The sequence below is a fragment of the Trachurus japonicus genome, chromosome 5 (genome assembly GCF_045865225.1).
Source record: "Trachurus japonicus isolate A0001 chromosome 5, Traja_1.0".
NCBI lineage: Eukaryota > Metazoa > Chordata > Actinopteri > Carangiformes > Carangidae > Trachurus > Trachurus japonicus.
The window spans coordinates 32,842,514-32,861,849 of record NC_140911.1 but is presented as its reverse complement, the minus strand read 5'-3'; the positions used below and the strand labels follow the sequence as shown (position 1 = coordinate 32,861,849).

The following is a 19,336-nucleotide window of genomic DNA, read 5'->3' as shown; positions in this document are numbered from 1 at the left end:
GCGTTAAGACTATACGACAATTCGGGACATGTCGAGTTTGCAAAGCAATATATTGTTTTAGCGCCGACATCACAATGTACACAGCGCATTGCAAAGGATACTATATAATCAGGCAGTTTAGCGATGATAACACAATACAATACTGATCGTTAATCATGCAGTCAAAAAAAGCTCTAACAAGTGATGTCTGCAGTTTTTTTTGTGTAGGAGCTGAAAAAGCTGTCAGCAACAGGAACTGATGTGAAAAAACTGCCTATCTTATAAAATAAAACATTTTTAGAATATTCTTGAAATATTTATTTGCTTACATGACTGAGTGACTTGGTGATGAGGCTGGTCAACCTCCTGCCATGTGACTGAGACGTAAGGTTACATCATACACCATTAGTCAGTATTCTTTCAGAATGATTTAACATGAACAACAAATACACCAACAAGTGCTGCTAATTTACTGACTTTTCAGACACCTTCACCCACTTCCTTTTTTCAAAGCACATAAGGACGAACCCTGTGTATGTGGTTGTATGTGTGTGGGTCGGACACCAGTGCCCATGTGTTGTGCCTCTGGTTTTCTGCACGGGGATGTGTGTAAATGTGGGGATTGGTGCTTGGTGTCTGTGTGTTTAAGCAGCTGTTTTAATACAAAGCTTTAAGTCGTACTCTCAACAAGAGTTAATCCAGTCTTGGTGGAGCTTGTAGGCTCAGCAGAACTGCACTATTGTCTCTCTCTCTCCCCCACTCCCTCTCATTTTCTCTATCTCTCCATCTCTCTCATTCTCTCTCTCTCCCCATGACTTTGGAAAACCACTAACAAAAGATCATTATTGTAGATTTGCTAAAAGTAGAATATAACTCAATATAACTTTTGATATTGTGGCTACACAGTTCTGTTAAATGCAAATTATTTTTCTAATTTTATTCTTTATTTATTCAAACCCAGACCATCATTGAGATTCCTTCATTTACAATAGTGGTGAGGTCAAGTGAGATCATACGTATATTCTCTTTTGCCGACAACATCTATAGCAACTATTTTGGACATTCAGGTTCAGGGCAGTCTCTACTTCTTACTACCCACTAATGCAGTTTCACAATTCACCCAACTGTTCTAATACACAATGTCTACCGTAATTAAGGCACAGTGGAATCATTTGCATAGTTTCTGTTCAAAGAGTATTCTGCCTCATTCACTCAATCTGAGAAAGAAACGCATAAGATGAAAAGGTGATCCAATTATATGACTACAATAATTACAATTTCAAATTTGATAAAGGGTGGATGCAATAATGTTGGTTGGCAAGAGGTGTATTTTTCTCACTATTTGCAGTATCCTTCAGTGTGCAGACAGACACACTAGCACTAATGCTGAAAATTCAAGGGATACTTCACCCAAAATCGATAATTCATCAATCAATCATCTACCCGTACTTTCCCGACTATAAGCCGCTACTTTTTTCGCCCGCCCCGGTGTCCCAGCTCTCGTCTCTGCACACCGCACACAAGCACGCTCCGTAACCCGTCATCTTTTGTTCATGACGGTTAAGACAACACAAACACACGCGCCGTAACATGGTATATGTTAGGTAACGTTTTCCACAGCTCCATTTATTGATTTTTCACCGGCTTCATTGTAAACATGCACATGGGCGAGAGGAGCGTAACCAAAACAGCGGAAAAGCGAGCAGACTTGCACAGTTCCATACTGTCTTTCTGTGTAAATATCTCATGTCACAATGTGAAAACCTGCAGCTTATATTCAATTGCAGCCTTCTTTTAAAATTTAGCTGATGCGGCTATTCAGGTGCGCTCTATAGTCCGGAAAGTACGGTATTCACCATCATGCCAAGGAAGGGTTCGGAGGTATCAAAACGCTTTTGGAGTTCCAGGGGGGGTCCGGCTGACAACGGATTTTCATATAATGGCGGTGGACAGAGTTCGCTACGAAACATCCAGATACCTCCATACTGCTCGTCTGTACTGACCCAAGTGTCCTGAAGCCACGACATGAAAAAGTCGTTTGGAAAAAATTCATTTGATCTCTGTCTTTAGCCTTGTTGTAGCAGTAGCTCCCAGTGGCTGCGCGAGATGTTCTTCCGTGTTTACATCATACATCCAATGGTTTACAACGACGAACGAACATCTTGCAGCAACTTTTTCATGCCGCGGCTTCAGGATACTGGAACTCCAAAAGCATTTTGGTGACTCAGAAATTTCTCCAAACCCTTCCTTGGCATGACGGTGAGTAGAAAATTGGTGAATTATTGATTTTGGGTGTAGTATCCCTTTAAGTCTTTTTTTTTCTGATGTAAGGATATGTTACACGCGATTAGTTCAAGGACCATCGGAGAGTTGAAAGTCTGACGGTACTTTCTGATGTTACAGTCTCCCACCATGATAAATGATGCAATTTGGGATTTTTTTCACAACTTTTAAAGCTTCATAAAAAAATGATATGACCTGTCAAGGAGCATGCCATCATGCTGTGTACATGCCTGCTGGGAATCACCGCCCCTTTGATTGTGGCAGTATGTGTTACCTCTGTCTGTGACAAATGCGTGGAGCCAGGCGACAGCTGGCAACTGCGCTCATCTGGCTTCATTTCAGAGAGACACAGTTTGACACTCCAGTCTTGAACATGTTTAGCTGAGTGTGAATTGATTTCCTGTTGTGTGCTGATGAGTAAAACAGTTGTCGCGTCCCTCGCTGAGATGCAGAAGAGATGTCACCCTGGAACAGACGCACACACGCACAGGACACTCACCCACCAGTCCTCACAACAAGTAGACGGAGGTCTGCAGGGACGGACAGAAATATGAGGGAACCTATAGATGTGTGCACACAGCTTTTAGTCACATAGACATGGCAACGGAGAGATGTGGTCACAGACCTCCATGTGTTTATGTCTCATTGAATTAATCACAACACAGGCAGACTGAGTGGCGCGTGTGTGTGTGAGAAAGAGATTCAACAGTTTCCGTCTTTTACTCATTGAATCCCTTCTGAAGTCAGTCTAACAGGTTCCTTTACTAAAACACAGCCCATTCAAGCAAAGTTAATGTTGATTGGTTCCATCTACAGTGAATATTTTTTAACTTTCTTAAGCAAAACAAAATCATAGCTCATTCTCTCAAAAGAAAAACCTGTGTTTCTTTTTTTCATGAACCCACATTTTCTGACACAACACAAATGCATGATAATTTAATGAGAGACTTTTTGTCCACATGTTCTTTATGATGCTGACAATAGCCATAAAACGAAATGAATATTCTTACCACAACACACCAGAACTCCACATTTGATTCATCCCTGACCATACACGCTCAATAAAAGCAACGAGAATTTTCGTGCAAAGTGCAGCAAGAGATGGTGTTAACTGCTCAGAAAAACATTTGAGTCACAAATGTTTGTGGTATCACCCACACGTTCAGCCCGTAAAAAGAGCCTGGTGATGTTCCGAGCAAAATGTGTGGCCCATGCGATGATATAAAAAGATTGCTGGTGATAATTATATTATGGGCTAAATATGGGTTACACTACACACACAAAGCAGCATTGACCGCATACTACACCATAGGTAGTTTTAAGATGAGCCGTGATTTAGAAATAATGGCCGATAATGAACAGGGGCCGATCATTTAGGGCATCCCTTATGTAGTGTATTGCGATTAATTGATTATTTAATTCAGCACCTTGGTCTGTGTAATTGAGATGTAATTGTCAGGGTTTAACAGTTACTAAGTACTAATTCTTCTGGTTTATTGTATAAATAAATAACTACATTGATTCAATGTTTTAGTCTAGTTTTAATCTACTTTTAAAGAGTAGATTTATTAAACGTCAAAAATACGTAAAAGGCATTTCAGTCATTCTAACAGGAATATCACCCTATGCAAAAGTTTGGGCACTTTGCTAAGTCGGCGCTTTGGCAGATATCACAGTTTGCAAACGCTCTTTAACCCGCCCACTCTTTCTTTGTAATCACTTCAAGTTGTGCTATATTTTTAGGCTCTTTTGCACAGACAGCATGTTTCTGATCTACCCACAGATTTTTTTTTTTTTGGTCAGGGGACGGTGGAGGTACAGTAACAGGTTTCAGCTTATGTTTCTCAACTTAGGTCCTGGTAGATTTTGAGATTTGTTTGTCCTGACCTTTCTATTTCAGTTTCTGAAACTGTTCAGTGAAATCCATTCTTCCCCCTGTCTGTAAAGTGATTCCTGTGCTTTTGGTCGCCATGTAACTCCAAACTAGTTTTCACCTCCCACATTTAACATTTCACATGGAAATGTAGCTTTCTGTTTTTGAAGTTGAAATGAAATGAAAGCTGTCAATGTCAATGTCAATTTTATTTACGTACATAGCACATTTCATATGGCGAGCATAAACTCAATGTGCTTCAGGATAAAAGCAAGATGGCAATACATGTACAAAAGCCAACGTGTTAAGACAAACATAATAATAATAATAACTTTATTTGTAAAGCTATTTTCATACATGGTAACTCAAAGTGCTTTTCATTTGGAGACAAGAGGAGAGAGAAAGAAAAGAGCATACATAGAATAAATACATGAAAATAAACAATACATGTCAGTAATTATAAATTGAGAAGGCTGTGGTATAAAGATTTCCTTTTTGAAGGAAAAAGCTCCTTGAGATGAATTTGAATGTATGCGTGGTATTGAAGAGATATTTACATGAAGATATCTGTCTGGTGTATACTGAGTGAGCATGTCAGAAACATATGGAGGGGCAGCACCATTAAGAGATTTAAAAACAACAAGTAAGATCTTAAAAGTATTTAACTGGGAGCCAATGGAGAGACTTTAAAACTGGAGTGATGTGTTCGTACCTTATTGTTTTTGTTAGAATTCTGTCTGCAGCATTTTGAATGAGTCGAAGTTTGTTCTGTGATTGATTTGTTAATCTGGAGAAAAGAGCATTGCAGTAATCTAAACAGCTAGAAATGAATGCGTGAACCAATTTTTCAGACAAATACATGCGTGCATTCAAATCCTTCTACAGGAGTTGTATTGCATCTTCTATGTTGCATGATACAGTTCTGTACTGATGACCCACTCGTCTACGAATGAAAGGTTTTTATATCAATACAGTGAACTGTATATGTAAAATGCATTAGGCACCATATGATTTTTTTTAACAGCTCCACTCTCCCTTTTCTCCGTTTCCAGACCTCTGACCCATCAGAAGCTTTTAACAGACAGGACTACCACACTGCTGCCCACACTCAGAGCAGCAGTGGAAGTGGCAGTCACAGCAGAGCGGCAACACATTCCCACACCTACAGAAACCCCAGCAGCAGTTCCTCCACCACCCATCAGCCGCAGACCCAGGGTTTACCACAGCACTCGTCCCAGTCCCAGACTTCAGATGGAGGCGTCGCCCCTGGTCTCGCCAGCACCCTGGAACACATCATAGGTCAACTGGATATTCTCACTCAGGTGAGCAGAAGATGTGCTAATCTTTCATGGCTAACAGCATGCACCGTACTTTGGCTGTGCCTCCCACTCACACTGTTCAGAACAAAAGGTTCCTTTATTCTTCAACCTGTGGGCCTGAAATGGTTTCAACAACACAGACACACACACAAAAGAAAAAAACAACCTTTTCCACTGTGTTTTGTACTACCGTATTGATTCTACACAAATGTGTGTGTCCTTGATAGATTTTACTCCTTATATCTAAAATAACACTTTATTATTTCATTACACCTGTGGTAAGTATCATTAACATTTGCACATAAATCATTTTTTACTTGTAGCACATGCATAGTGATGTCCTTCAGGTGCTTTGGTTATCGCCACATCATTTTATACATTGACTTTTTTCCTTAGTTCATCTATAATCATGTAGGTATATAATAGCATGCTAATTATATTAATATCATGGTCTAAGCCAGGGAGACATATGAGTCACCTAGTTAACACGATCCAATCTCGATTTTATCCATCATTCATATCAATATATATATATATATACACACCGTGCTGGCTGTGCTTGGTCAGGCTCTTCTCTCAAAGTGAGTGGGTTCGTGGCTGGTGAAGGCCAGACTCAGTTTGAAGCCAGACCAAACCAGAGGCTGCACAACTAAAAATAGGCCCTTCAACAAAAAACAGTTCAGACCCGAAGGTCTGCCTCTTATCAGTTCAGCTTATCCTTTTTACGTGTTTTGTGTGATTTCGTTTAGCTTCCTTGTTGTGGTCAGTGGTTGATACTGGACGGATATGTCAAATAAATGTTTTAGATTGCAGCAAAAATATTTCCGCCTCCGCTGTCGGTGCATTAAAGGGAGATTGAATTTAATTAAGGCCTTTGGTTGACTGCCCTGTCCAGTATAGAGTAACATCGAATGACTTGCGACTTCTGTCAGTGAGGGTTGCAAATGTTAAATACAGTGAATGTACTACATGTTTGTGTTATTGTTGTTATTAGGGGTTTTATTTTAATGGTTCAGCTGCAGTTACATCAAAGAACAGGCCATTTATTTTATACTTGATGCATTCCTGGTATAATCACATAAAGTTTTGTTTTCAATAGCAATCCAAAATTGTATACCAGCTGGGGTAGGATTTAATTAAAGTTGTTTGCCATTACATTATTTACCATTATCATGTAATTGCTGCACATTTCGTTCAAGTATTGTGTTTGAGCTTGTTAAAAGAATCACCAAATAATGACTCACCAGATGTGCAATGTTTTGCCAGAAACAGTTCTCAGATGTCTAATCTTAGGGCAACATTTAAGAACCTGTGCTCGCATAATGCCAACCACTTCTTGCACTGTTTGTGCTCTATTGAACTGCTGGTATGTGCATTTTATATTATACCAATTCACAGTCATAGCTTTTCTTTTTATCTTCCTTTGTACGAATACCACAGTAGTGAAGGACTTGTTCAGAGATACATTTACTGTACAAAAGCAACAAGTTATTTCTCTAAGATGACAGTGAAATAAGGCAAATTGTTGTTGGGTAGATGAAGAGAAACAGTTCTGAGAATGAAAAGAAGAAGCTGAAGAGACGAGGGGTAAGGAGGAGAGGTGTATTTGTGTGTGGTGCAGGGTTTAAGCTGGAGGTTGTGAATGTGCACATCATTCATACATGAGCACTGGAGGCACACTGCCTCACTTACTGCTAGTAAGTGTACATGTTTAATGGCCATGCAGAGCTGCAGAAACTCTTCTGTATGTGTGTCAGTCAGTATTTACATGCAGACTTTTTTTCCATTCTGATTCAAATCATTCTGAATGATGGTCGATTTTAGGGCGGCGTGATGTCTTGTCTTCAATACCCATGGGTTGGGCCAAGTCTGTTTTTTTAAAGAGGAACTATGCAGGATTTGTAGCTTAACTATGCTACATTTTTACCTTAATTTAACAGTTGTGGAGTATTTGTGATGGTTTGATAAATGGCTTAACATGTTACGTGGGAGAATGGAGGCACTCTGCCTTCCACGTGCGTCGTGTGTGTCACTTATCGCATCTTTTGGTTGAAAAACAACTTTGCAACATCGGGGCTGCCGCCCCGGTGTCCCAGCTCTCTTCTCTTTTTTATGGCAGATTAAACTACACAAATATACACCCCATAACATCATATAGAATATATAACGTTATCTACCGCTCTAGTGATTGATTTCTCGCCGGCTTCGTTATAAGCAAATGCACATGGTCCGGAGGGTGGTTAGCAAAACAGCGGAAGAGCGACTGGACTTACATAGTTCCTCTTTAATTTTCAGAACCCTAGCACAGATTGATCAAAATATCACGTGCCTGATCAAAGATGGAGATCCACTGGTGATGAGCACAGTTCATTTTTTTTGACACTTTTAGTCATTTGCAAGTGAAGAAATATCTCTATGCATTTACATCAAGACAGAGCATGCGCAGAAAGAACGCGACCAGACAACATTCAGTTTCACCGTTTACTTAATAATTTTGCTTCCGGTCGCTTTGGGAAAAGGAATATTCTACCCCTGTGAAACCGAATGAAATTTCATTCGGTTCGGGCCTGTTTATTCTGAGGTGTTTATATGGAGCATTTTCATTCGGTTTGGACATCTAAACCAATTCTAACTGGAATATTTGGCTCCATGTAAACCCAACTAGTGTGTATGTGTTTTCTCTTTCTCTCGTGATCAAGCTGCAGTCCAGCATGTGGGAGCATTTAATATCGGCCCTGGGCAGCTGAGTAGCTAGCCAACCCCTCCCAAGGTAGTGATGCCAGCTTCTTTCTTTCAAGCCCACTGTACCCAAGCCCTGATCCCAGATGGACTGTCTGCATCTGGTTTTATCCATCGAGCCTTTCATTGTTAGGTTTCATACATCAGTGGTGGACACATGGATGATGTTTCTGCTAGGTTAGGTCAATAGACTGAGTGTTAAAAACCTGTTGTTGTATAAATGGAGTTTTCTTTAAAAATGTTATACAGGTGAGTTTGTAACGCCTACAGCTATAATTCATCTCAATGTTGCCACAGAAAAAGCATCTTGTGGTTTTGCAATAACTTTATAGCATTTTCATGGCTATAATGTTTTAGAGTTGTGAATGTTTAGTAAGGATGGAAATGCACTAAGCACAGTACATTTAAATGTGATCATCTTTGTTTATTTATAAGAAAACTTAACAGGGCACCTTTAATTTACTTTAATTTGGTCCTATCTAATTAATGTGATGTAAAACTGAAGAATCTCAGGTCTGATGTAAACATGCTACAAATTGCACAGTGGGTACAAGATTTGATACCAACGCAACCTAACGCTGGCCCCTGATCTGCAGCTCCATACACAGCTGGATGACAGTTAGTAATACTGGTTTCTATTGAACACGGTGTCCTATACTGCCCAACCACTGGAAATTAGCCTGACTAAATAGCTTTATTTATTTCTGCACTATATGCCTGCTCCATTTATAAGTCTTTTCCACAGCATTATTTTTCACTGTTACACCTCTTTGTAACTCTAATAGTCGAGGAGACTGTGAGGGAGGATGATGAATTATTCAACGTGAGGCTGAATCTTCCAAAGCCTCACTTTGCTGTGTTGGCTGCTTTTCACTTGTCTCCCCCCCCACCACCCCACCCCAACACCCACCAATCCTCAGCCCCATACCCATTTTTTCCATCTCCCTCTGTCTTATAATTCACCACTCTTACATGTCCTCTCAGACTAAGCCTGCAATCCCCACACTTATCCCCCTCTTCCACTCTCTCCATCTCAATTATGACAAATCTTGAATGAAGAACTGATCTCTTACTGTTTCATTCAATAAGTCACATGAAGTTGGTCCTCTCTTCTTCAATAGACCATTAAGCTTATGTTAGTTAATGGAATTCTCCCAACTATCTTGAACTTAAATGAGGATATGTAGATGCAGCTGTAGATATAAATATAAATATACAGTAGGTGAAAGGAACATCAGGAGAAAGTGAAAGAAACATGTTTTGGTATGTTCCCTCATAGCCACAGTTTCTGTGGTTTAAGTTTTAGATTCATAGAAACCACTAAACTGCTCTTTGAGGAACTGCAGAATTTCTAAAGTTTTCTGATTTCATAAATTTTATTAAGACCGAAACTTCTTCACAATGGCCCTCTAGTTATTTCGATTTACTGTAAAGAAGGAAAATCACTAAATTAACATAATCCATGTGAAATAATAAAAAAACCCAAACATCTGTATGCACGTTCGGGAGAGGCGTAGGATTTCTCCTGCGAGTTTAATCACTCAAAGGCATCGTGATTCATGAGCAAAAAAGTTGATTTTTAAGCCACACCCACTAGTACCAATTACAGAGCTGGAAATTTCCACTTACCAAACGCTTGCATTCATGACAAGAACCTTCAGAAACTATAAACCCCAAATCTTTTACAGCCTGTCCTTCAAGCTGTCTTAGCATGTTTATGGGCTAACAAGCTAACATTAGCATGCTAATGTCTTCTTGCCTGAGGCATTGAACCAATGACTGGCTATTTGGCTATCTGCCAGTCTGGTTATGTGTATTAACATTCTTGGTCCAAAGCTACAGCTGTGCTGGTGGTTTTCCAAACATGCAGATTGTTAACACTTTTTTCACAACATCAGTCTGTCAGGGATTTTTTTTTTGTATTTTTTAAAATAATTACACAGAGACAGACATTTAAAACATCAGTTAGCTAGATATTGAAAAAAAAGGACTGCCACCTATCACCAGCACCAGTTCGTCGACCTTTGACTATTGTAGAGTGGATCATACCAAAGTTATGAGACTTAGTAACAGAGGCCAGTAATGCTCAGGGCGATGGAGAGTATAATGTGTTCTGGAGAGAAAAGAAAAACAGCTCACTCTATTTTTAGGAGCATAAAGATTTGGTTTCTACTCCAGATGAAAACTATAGGCCCGTATATAGTTGCCGCTGCCTGGGGACACATGCAGAATCGTGCACAGACCAACACCAATAGCTGGCTGCACTGAGCACTGGGTAACCGTATCAGGTTGGTAAGATAAACAGGGTAGTATTGATCTAGAAAACGGAGACAGGCAAGGAGAGGGAGAGAAAGAGGAAATATAAGACCTTTCTCCTGTGATGCATGAAATAACAGGAGATGTTATTTAGCTTGATGACCCAAAAGAAAGAACCACTCGCCCACACATTGTTGAACTCATCGGCGTGTGATGTGTATGTGGAACTTTGAGATTATCTTAGAGATTCAACAATCTCTGTCAATGCCTTCACGATTACATATCTGATTATTCATGCCCGGCCATGTGTATGTTTTCCGTGTAGGCTTTGAAAATGACTACATGTCCATGTCCTGTTAAGAACAGAGTGAATAATGAGATTAACATAGAAGCTCTGTTGTGTTTAAAGGTTTTTCAGTCATTTCTAATAATCACATTATTCTGTAGAGAGCTGAAGTAAAAAACACAACGTCTGGGTTCAGTAACAGAAGTAACTTCATGTCATTCAGATTTCTACTGACATTATTAACCAAGCTAATTAAAAACCCTGCCTTGGCCTTTCTCAGTAGTATGAACAGTGGCTCACTTCATGCCCTTAATGTTCGTGGGCTAAATGTCACAGCTTGACAGATGTGGTGAGCTGTGGGTTGTTGACATGTTTGTAATAATAGCAGGATAGAGAGGAATTAATACAGTGAAACCAAGCAGGTAAAATAATTTGAGAATGATTTTCGAGGGGAGAGCTGAGAAAGCAAGTTATGATGATACTGAGGTTCCACCAGGCTACGGCTCTTGGGAATTTCAGGAGCTATAGTTTTTTCTTTTGCTTACAAAGTAATCATTGTTTAACTTTGTTCAAATCATAAAGGGTTTCAACTTTCTAGAAACTGTTTTAGTAAAAGCTACAGTGGATGGATGGCAGTTTGTCTTTGTTCTTAAGATAGAAAAGAATAGGAGCTAGCCCGGACATCGTGTTATGCATCTATCTCTCCATGAAAGGTACAAATGAACGTGTGTGTGTGTGAGACCTGCCAGATACATCGCTCAAATCATTACACATTCACAGAGGAGAGATGAATCAATTGGTTTGGTGAATTACACCTCAATCAATCAAACTGTATTTGTAGAGCACTTTTCATACAAGAAGCAGCTCAAGGTGCTTTATGATAAAAAGTAATAAACAGAAAGGACATTTACACATGCATGCATTCACATACACATGCATTCACACACTGAGGAAACACTGTCTTACTGTACACTCAACAATTTGCAATTTATAGTGGGGGGAAAACAGAGTGGATAAAAAACAAGATAGGTAAGAAGTATATATACAGTATAATATATATAATACAAAGGACTAAGTCCACGTGTACAATAAATGTCAAAATGAACACATCTGGTTAAGTTTATGATGTTAATTTGGTTGAAATTACCAATGACAATGCAAGAAGAGCAGTTGTACAATGTGAGGATTGTTTGTGTGTTCGCTGTCTGACTTCAACTCTCTTCTACTCTTTTGCAATTGCGATATTACCCTTATTCTTTATTTGTCTGTTATTTCAATGGATCAAACAGTTCAAGGCCTCGGCTTAACCCATGCCTCAGTCTAGATCTGTAGAATTTCTGCAGGTCATTTTTAATCCATGATATCTATGGTAATCTTTATTTTTTTTAAAAATAGATTAATGTGAATGAGTGTCTGTCCCACTATGATTATTTTCAGTTGATTATACTTTAATAAACTGTTCCCTGATTGTATCAGGTCACCATTAGATGATCATGAAAGTGACGTCCAAGAACAGAAATGAAACAGAAGAGATAGAAAGAAAGTGCTCTGTTAAGATCATGTTATATCATGTAATAGTCCTATAGCTACTGACTGTAAATCACTCATTGTCGGGTTATTTTTCAATGAGACAGTTTACACCTGAAAGCCTGTGAGAGATGACCTCTGGCTGAGGTCACGTCCGTCCATCTCTCCATCACAGCCAGCGTTTCACACACAGCTGGTTATATTTTAATAAATGCTCCAGGACTGACTCATCTTTGTGCTGCTTTCTAGCAATTTCAAAATTACACTCCCTGGCACAAAGAGACACATAAAATTACAGGTCGAGACATGTTGACATATCTTCCTCTCACTGACCCAAATCTAGTGAGTCTCATCTGTCAAGGCTTGACATATTTACTGTTAGATTGTTCCTGCCTAAAACCAAATTTTTGTTGCCAAACAGGACTATCCAAAACCGCTCACTAGCCGGGGCCGTGTTTGTCACTAGGCAACATTAGCTCAGTAAATAGTTATGTCAGAGATGCAGAGGAAACTGTTGCCACTTTCGGGAAGGCGACTCATTGAAATTACTGTCATCTTTTTGCAGTGAGTTTTCTATTACTGTTTCCCAGAACTCAAGTTTGTCATCATCACTGACATATTTTTACTTTTTGCATTCCGCTTACATGGTTTTGATCCTCTGTGCTAGATTTCACTATTCTTAAACAAACATAGTTTACAAGTCTCATTGTTTATCTGTGAAGGATTTTCAAACACAGCAGACGATGAAAGTGCTTTGTTTTAATTTATTTAAAATGAAACCAGACCAAAAATAATAGACAAATTATTTTTCAGTGCAGTTAGAATATTTTGATAACAGAAACTAAAGAGGACAATTGAAGAAATAAATTAACACAGACAACAAAACCAGATTTTTAATTAGAGTTGAAAAAAGTGGCCTGTGTTAGGCTGAATTTATGTTCTTGTTATGGTAAATGTAGAGTAAGAATTTTCATGATCACAAAATGAATTGCTATTTTACAATACATGGGATTTCTCATCATCAATTATTATCAAAGCAGAATCCTTATATAAAATGACATTTACTATAATAAGAAGTTGTAGTATAACAATTACTTTTACATATTTACAGTGGAAAAAACAGACAATCGTTTGATTCTATGATTAGTTTTACGTCCAAGTTGTCATATATGAACATATACATAGTCTTCACCTTATGTTGTCAGTGCTGCAGCGACAGTGAGGCGAGCTGCCATAACATCATACAGCTGCTCCATCTGTTGAATGCTGATCTGCAATCACTCCTGCAGCTATGAATCCCAACAGCATATACAGTAATAAGCAGAATGTCAAAATTACAGCCTAGCCTAAAAGCTATTCAAGGTTGGAATGTATGCATACGTGTTTCATGAAAGGCTTTGGAGAATGTTATAGTTTCTGTTTTACACTTCCAAATATTCTCAATTATATATGAATGATCAGACTGGTCGAGTTCATCACTACAAGTGGCTCTTTTCACATTAAGCATAATAATTTGTTGAATGTTGCACATTCATTGTTATTCTAAGATAAAATAATAAAAGAAAATCGATTGCAACCACTCAGGAGCAGACCAGCACGTTGAAAATTGCACCTGTATTTTCTTTTCCTGGAAATGAGATCTGATTTCTCAGTAAAAACCACCATGATCTCAATTCCTTCTATTGAAGGTGCTTCGCCCTGACTTCCACTGAAACATCTAAGGAACTGACTCCTTTTATATTCTTCAAGCATACAAAAAATAGGCCTTAAAGGGACATTGTGTAACTTCTCCTGTTATCTTTTCACGAAAATTGATTATTTCGTTCAAAAGTATGTTTTTCATTAATCAGTAATCGCCCCCATCAACAAACTGAATTAGCCGTTCATATCATTCATATAAACATGGAGCGGGTAAGCTCGGTGCTGGCTGCCATGTTGTGTTTCCATGTTTTTACGTTCAGTGGCAGCGTGACGGTAGGAAACCACGTAAACTCAGCGGAGACATCGGAGCTGTCGGCTCAGGTCGAGGTGGCGTCTGTGAAAAGTCACCGCGGTAACGCAGTGAGGAGGAATGGAGCGTTACACTGATGCTGCATTCACCTGCAGTCGGGCAGACGGCCGTCGCTAACAAACCAGATGTCATTTTAGTCACAGAAGTGGTGAGAAAGCCGGTAAAACGTGGGTCAGGTAAACAATACGACATCGCCATGACAACATATTGTCACGGGTATTGTTTTTCCTCGTGCTGACGGACCACTTGTTTACATAGAGGCTTGTTTATGCCAGTACGTGCAGCGGCTGTCGTCCGTCTGCCCAATTTCACGTGAATGCAGCATGAAAAATACCATTGAGTTGCTTGCGATATACAACCACAACGCTAGATGGGAGGAATTCCTACACAATGCACCTTTTAAAATGATTAATAAACCAGTACCAGCATTTTTTAAAAAATCCTTAAATGACTATTATTGGAGGATAGTGATCAAAATTTTAAAATTGCAGTAATGTGTTCGATCCCCCGGCCTACTGAAGGCATGAGTTTATTAGGGTCCGGGCAGCTAAGGCAGGACACTATTGTATTCCTAGGAATTCTTCTTCTTCTTCTTCTTCCAAGGAAGTCATACTGTACTTCCCATGGGCGAAAACTCACCAAACTTCACAGAAACATCCGACCCCATGCCAGATTCACTCAACTCCAAGGACATGTGCCCCCCCCTCCTAGGGGGGGCACAATAAGCGTTTAAATTTAAAAACTTTAAAAATTCCTACCAAACCAACGGTAGATGCTAAAGTTTTGAAACTTCACCACAATGTAGCCTCAATACTGCTGAAACTTTTGTCAACTTAAACTCATTACAAATTATGAAGTCCATCACTCTGTTTTTTTCAATAACTGTAAAACTTTTAAAATGTATCTCCTCCCACAATTTTTGCTCAATTGACACCAAACTTGCTACAGAGTATCTCCAGACCGTCCTCCACAAAACTTGTTTCTCAGATTTTTGATTAAGCAAAAATTGAGCCTACAGTGCATGAAAACGTTTGACTGTAAACACTACTGTAAATATATACCATCAAATTCTTGATAAATACATTTTCAAACTTCCTGAAAAAAAATGACAATATTCTGGAGTCATGGTTGATGAAGTTTGGCAAATATCAGAATTTTATCTCAAAAACTGAATTTTTGAGAACATTTTGAATTCTGCTCTCATGGGAACAACTGCAGCCAATGTGAGAGTGGAATTTTTAATCAGATTTTCTCTTATGAAGCAAAACACTTATCATTAAAAACAAATCACCAACATTTCCATGCTGTCAAGATGCAATTTATGTATTATCAGATTTTTGTTTAGATAACTGAATTTCTGACATTTTGCCACTGTTGAACTGCTACAACGGTCTTTGGTTCCCGAGGTTGTGGGTTCAATCCTCAACTAATGCAAATTGGACATTATGAGGACAACTGTCTTGTCTTCCTATTCTCCTGTTTGTTGCTCAGAATTGCCTAAATTTGCCCAAAAGTAGCCCGGACCCGACCCATTGCTGCGCAGCAGCTATAATCTAGACGTGAATCCTCTCATTCTTACCATTTGTTTTCAATGATTAAAGGCTCATTGTCTTATTCTCCCGGTGTGGCTGCTGAAGCTCCCACGTAATAAAAACTGGAAGAGGCTCCATCCTCAGTAATCTGTTCATTCAGACAGCATCTCCGGTGGAAATCACACCTGGAGGCGCCTGTGATGAGCAGGCACATGGCACACAGTGCTCAAATATACAACAAACCCCTGTCACCGCCTGAGGATGCCGAGATGAAAAAGTACGCCCGCTCTGTGATCTCCCCCTACCCACACATGCGCGTCCCGTGTCGGAAAAGCGACTTTCTTGAATTCTTTGTGCGCGTCAAGTGTGTTTTATGCAAACGTGAGTGAGAGAACAAGAGAGAGTGCGTGCCAGACACAGAGGCTGCTGTTTTCAGCTCAGGCAGCAGATCTCTCCGCGATAATCAGCTGGATTGTCTTGCACGCACAACATCTGTCTCAAACACACACAAGCTGCCTCTGTCACACACACAAACACAGCCATTATATAGTCATTACTGTCAGGCTGATGCTGTGCAGCCCTCTCTAACATGCTCTGTCTCTCTCATCCATCTCCTTCCTCCCTCCTTTTCTTTCTCCGTCTTGTTCCTCTCCTCCACTGTCCCCTCCTCTCTCCCCTCTCCTCTCCTCCATCCAGACCGTCTCAATCTTAGAGCAGCGGCTGACGCTGACGGAGGACAAGCTCAAGGAGTGTTTGGAGAATCAGATGGAGATTGGCCTGCATCTCCAGAGGCGAGAGGACGTGTAAAGATGGCGGCGTCGGAGAGAGCTGGAACTGCGCTTTTAAGGAAAGTGGGGACACATCAGCACCACAGACTCAGAAAAACTGTTGTGGATGTGACATCTTACACACACACACACACAGTCCCCCAACAACTTTCCTGACAGGACTAAACACACCCTGAGCCTTACTGCTGATGTACTGTGTCTGGTTATTTTACAAAGACAAATCAGAAGTGAAGGAGGTGAATATTAGAGAAGTTGTTCCTCTACAACAATGCTGAGAGTGCAGTCCCTTTTCTGCTGACGAAGGACCTGCTTCTACTAGTCACCCTGTGTGTGTGTGTGTATATATATGTGTGTGTGTGTGTATATGCGTGTGTGTACGTACATAATGGCTGCCTGTGCCAAAGTGTAGACACATGCAATAGACTTCGCACTTGCCTATGCACAGCACATGTTTGTCTTTTTCTATCTGTGTGCAGAATGACATCAGTAAGTCGCTTACTCATTTAAAAAGCACAGAGTGCACACAACACTAAAACGTCCAGGGCCACAGTCATCGTTTTAGTAGTAGAATATTCATTTGAAACTTGAGATAGAGGCTCGTTGAGAAAACTCATTTAAACAGAGACGGTTTTTTTTAATGATCAGTCTGCTTTGACTTCGTTACCCACAGATTCTCTTTTTTTTTGTTTGTTTTTCTTCCATTATAAGTCAAATTTACCCCAAAGATTTGTTTGTTTTTCTTCCATTATAAGTCAAATTTACCCCAAAGATTTACCATAAAATGAACTAAACAGTCACAGCAGAACTAACACAGTGCCTTTACTCTGTCTTAAATGAGGAAACTTTGTTCAAATTGGTGCTTTGTTTTTAAAGTATTGATCTGGTGCTATTCTATATTCTTCCTGCTGTCAGAACATCTTATTAAAGGCCAAAGTCAACAACTAATTTGTCCCTAAGAAGCACTATGGAGCCGAAGTGTGATTATCCTTCCTATGTGCCTTAGACCTCCAAAATCCCTTCAAAACACATCACTGAACAACACCGTTTCACTTAGCGACATGTTCCTTTATCACAGGGGCGGTAGGTTATTTTGAGTCATTATTACCTACATTGTCCTTCTCTGGTAATTACTAGAGACGCACGGGTTCAACAGACTGGTGCTGCCAGATAAGAAGTCATGTAATGCATCCACAGTAGATACCACGTCTTTGTCAGTGTCTTTTTAATTATTTTAATTTAGTTACAGTTTGAGTGACCAGTTTTTTCACAGATGGGTGCACCAGCAGCCTTTGGACCCATGTCTGTGACACACACATCATTTAGAATTTAGGAAAACGAGCTCGCTGCAGACGTGCTCAGATCTGAGCTGATGAATCTGTATTAGTAAAGAAAAACCTGGATTAGTGCATCCTGAATAAATACTTACTCACTGCAGGGAATGGAGGTTAATCCAGAGCTGAAAATAGTCCCCAGCAGATCTACTATTTACTTTACTCTGAGTAACTTTACACCCAAATGTTTCAGGGGTTTAGTATTAAAGTAACAGTATATAGGAAACCAGACTTGTTTTTAAATGTCTGAAAACTTTTTGGTTGTTGGCAGTGAAAAAAACTCATCCTTAAACATAGAGTAGTGTAATGTAATGCTTTTTTCACATTGGTTCTCATTCAGTTTCTTTGCCCAGTGAGTGCATGGTGCCTGCTTGTAATTACTGCAGTTTGAAAGATAAGCATCTTGTTCCGTCCCTCTATATCCTGTGTCTGTAACTTTTATACGCTCAGAGTAAGTTACTGTGTACCTTCTTAATAAATGTTTTTCACTCTTATCTCTGACTCAAAATTAGTCGATAAAACGGTTCCGGTTCCTCTTTCCTTTACACTGAGCTTTGTTTGTGTATCCAGTGTAGGGAAAGTTTGTTTTCATAATAGCTGCCAAAACCATTAGGTCACCTCTTACCTTTTTAAGAATTATTTTCCGCTCAGACCCCGAGCAGTTACCCAAGAATTCATGACTCTACTGTTTTTAATTGTTCTTAGCATTAAGATGGTGAGATGTGAGCTGTGTCATCACTGGAGTAATCCTCAACCCTGCAGCCTCTGCCAGATATTTAGCAATGATCTATTACAAAAGCATGGGGGTGAAAGCTGAATACGCCTGCCCTGCATGTGTCCAAAATCCTTATGTTTCACCCCTGGAGTAATTTACGTAACCTGACCACTGATGCTTGGATCGGTACTTTTTATTTTTAGAAGCTTCATTGAAAATGAGCCGGCGGCTACAGACGCACGCCGCAGCTGAACATTTGAGCCATAAAAGAGCCTCATTCATTGGAGTTTTCTATTTAACAAAGTGGTAATATGTTTACATACTAAGGTAATGAGTCACACCAAGCCCTATTGTGGAGGCCTCGGCCGCGCTCGGAGAACAGCGTGTCGTCATTAAGAGGGAGGAAAAATATTAATTACTGTTTCTTTAAGACCCTGCTCAGGCTCTGCTCTGATGGAAAAAGAAGAAAAACAAAACCGGAATTCTGGAGCTGTGCTGCCGGGCCCACGCTCTTCCTTCCTGTCTGGGGCCCGACGTGGACACACACACACATACAAGTACACACAAGTGCACATACACACACTTAGACACTCATGCCAGAGAAAACGGTTCCCTTTACTATGGGCCTCAACCAGACGGCCTGCCAGGAGCTCTAGTGGAGGAGAGGAGGGGCTGAAAGAGTAGGTTCACTAACTGC

At 39.9% G+C, this 19,336-nt stretch overlaps 1 protein-coding gene across 1 annotated transcript in view; it reads left to right on the top strand.

The window, feature by feature from the left end:
- The window catches only part of poc1a (POC1 centriolar protein A), a 35,852-nt gene extending 19,145 nt beyond the window's left edge, over positions 1 to 16,707 (top strand). Inside the window, exons 10-11 of the mRNA XM_085777561.1 lie at positions 5,188 to 5,457; positions 16,502 to 16,707. Coding sequence (XP_085633687.1) covers positions 5,188 to 5,457; positions 16,502 to 16,612 — 381 coding nt within the window. The 3' untranslated portion in view covers positions 16,613 to 16,707. The remainder of the gene's footprint in view (positions 1 to 5,187; positions 5,458 to 16,501) is intronic.
- Positions 16,708 to 19,336: the final 2,629 nt, after the last annotated feature.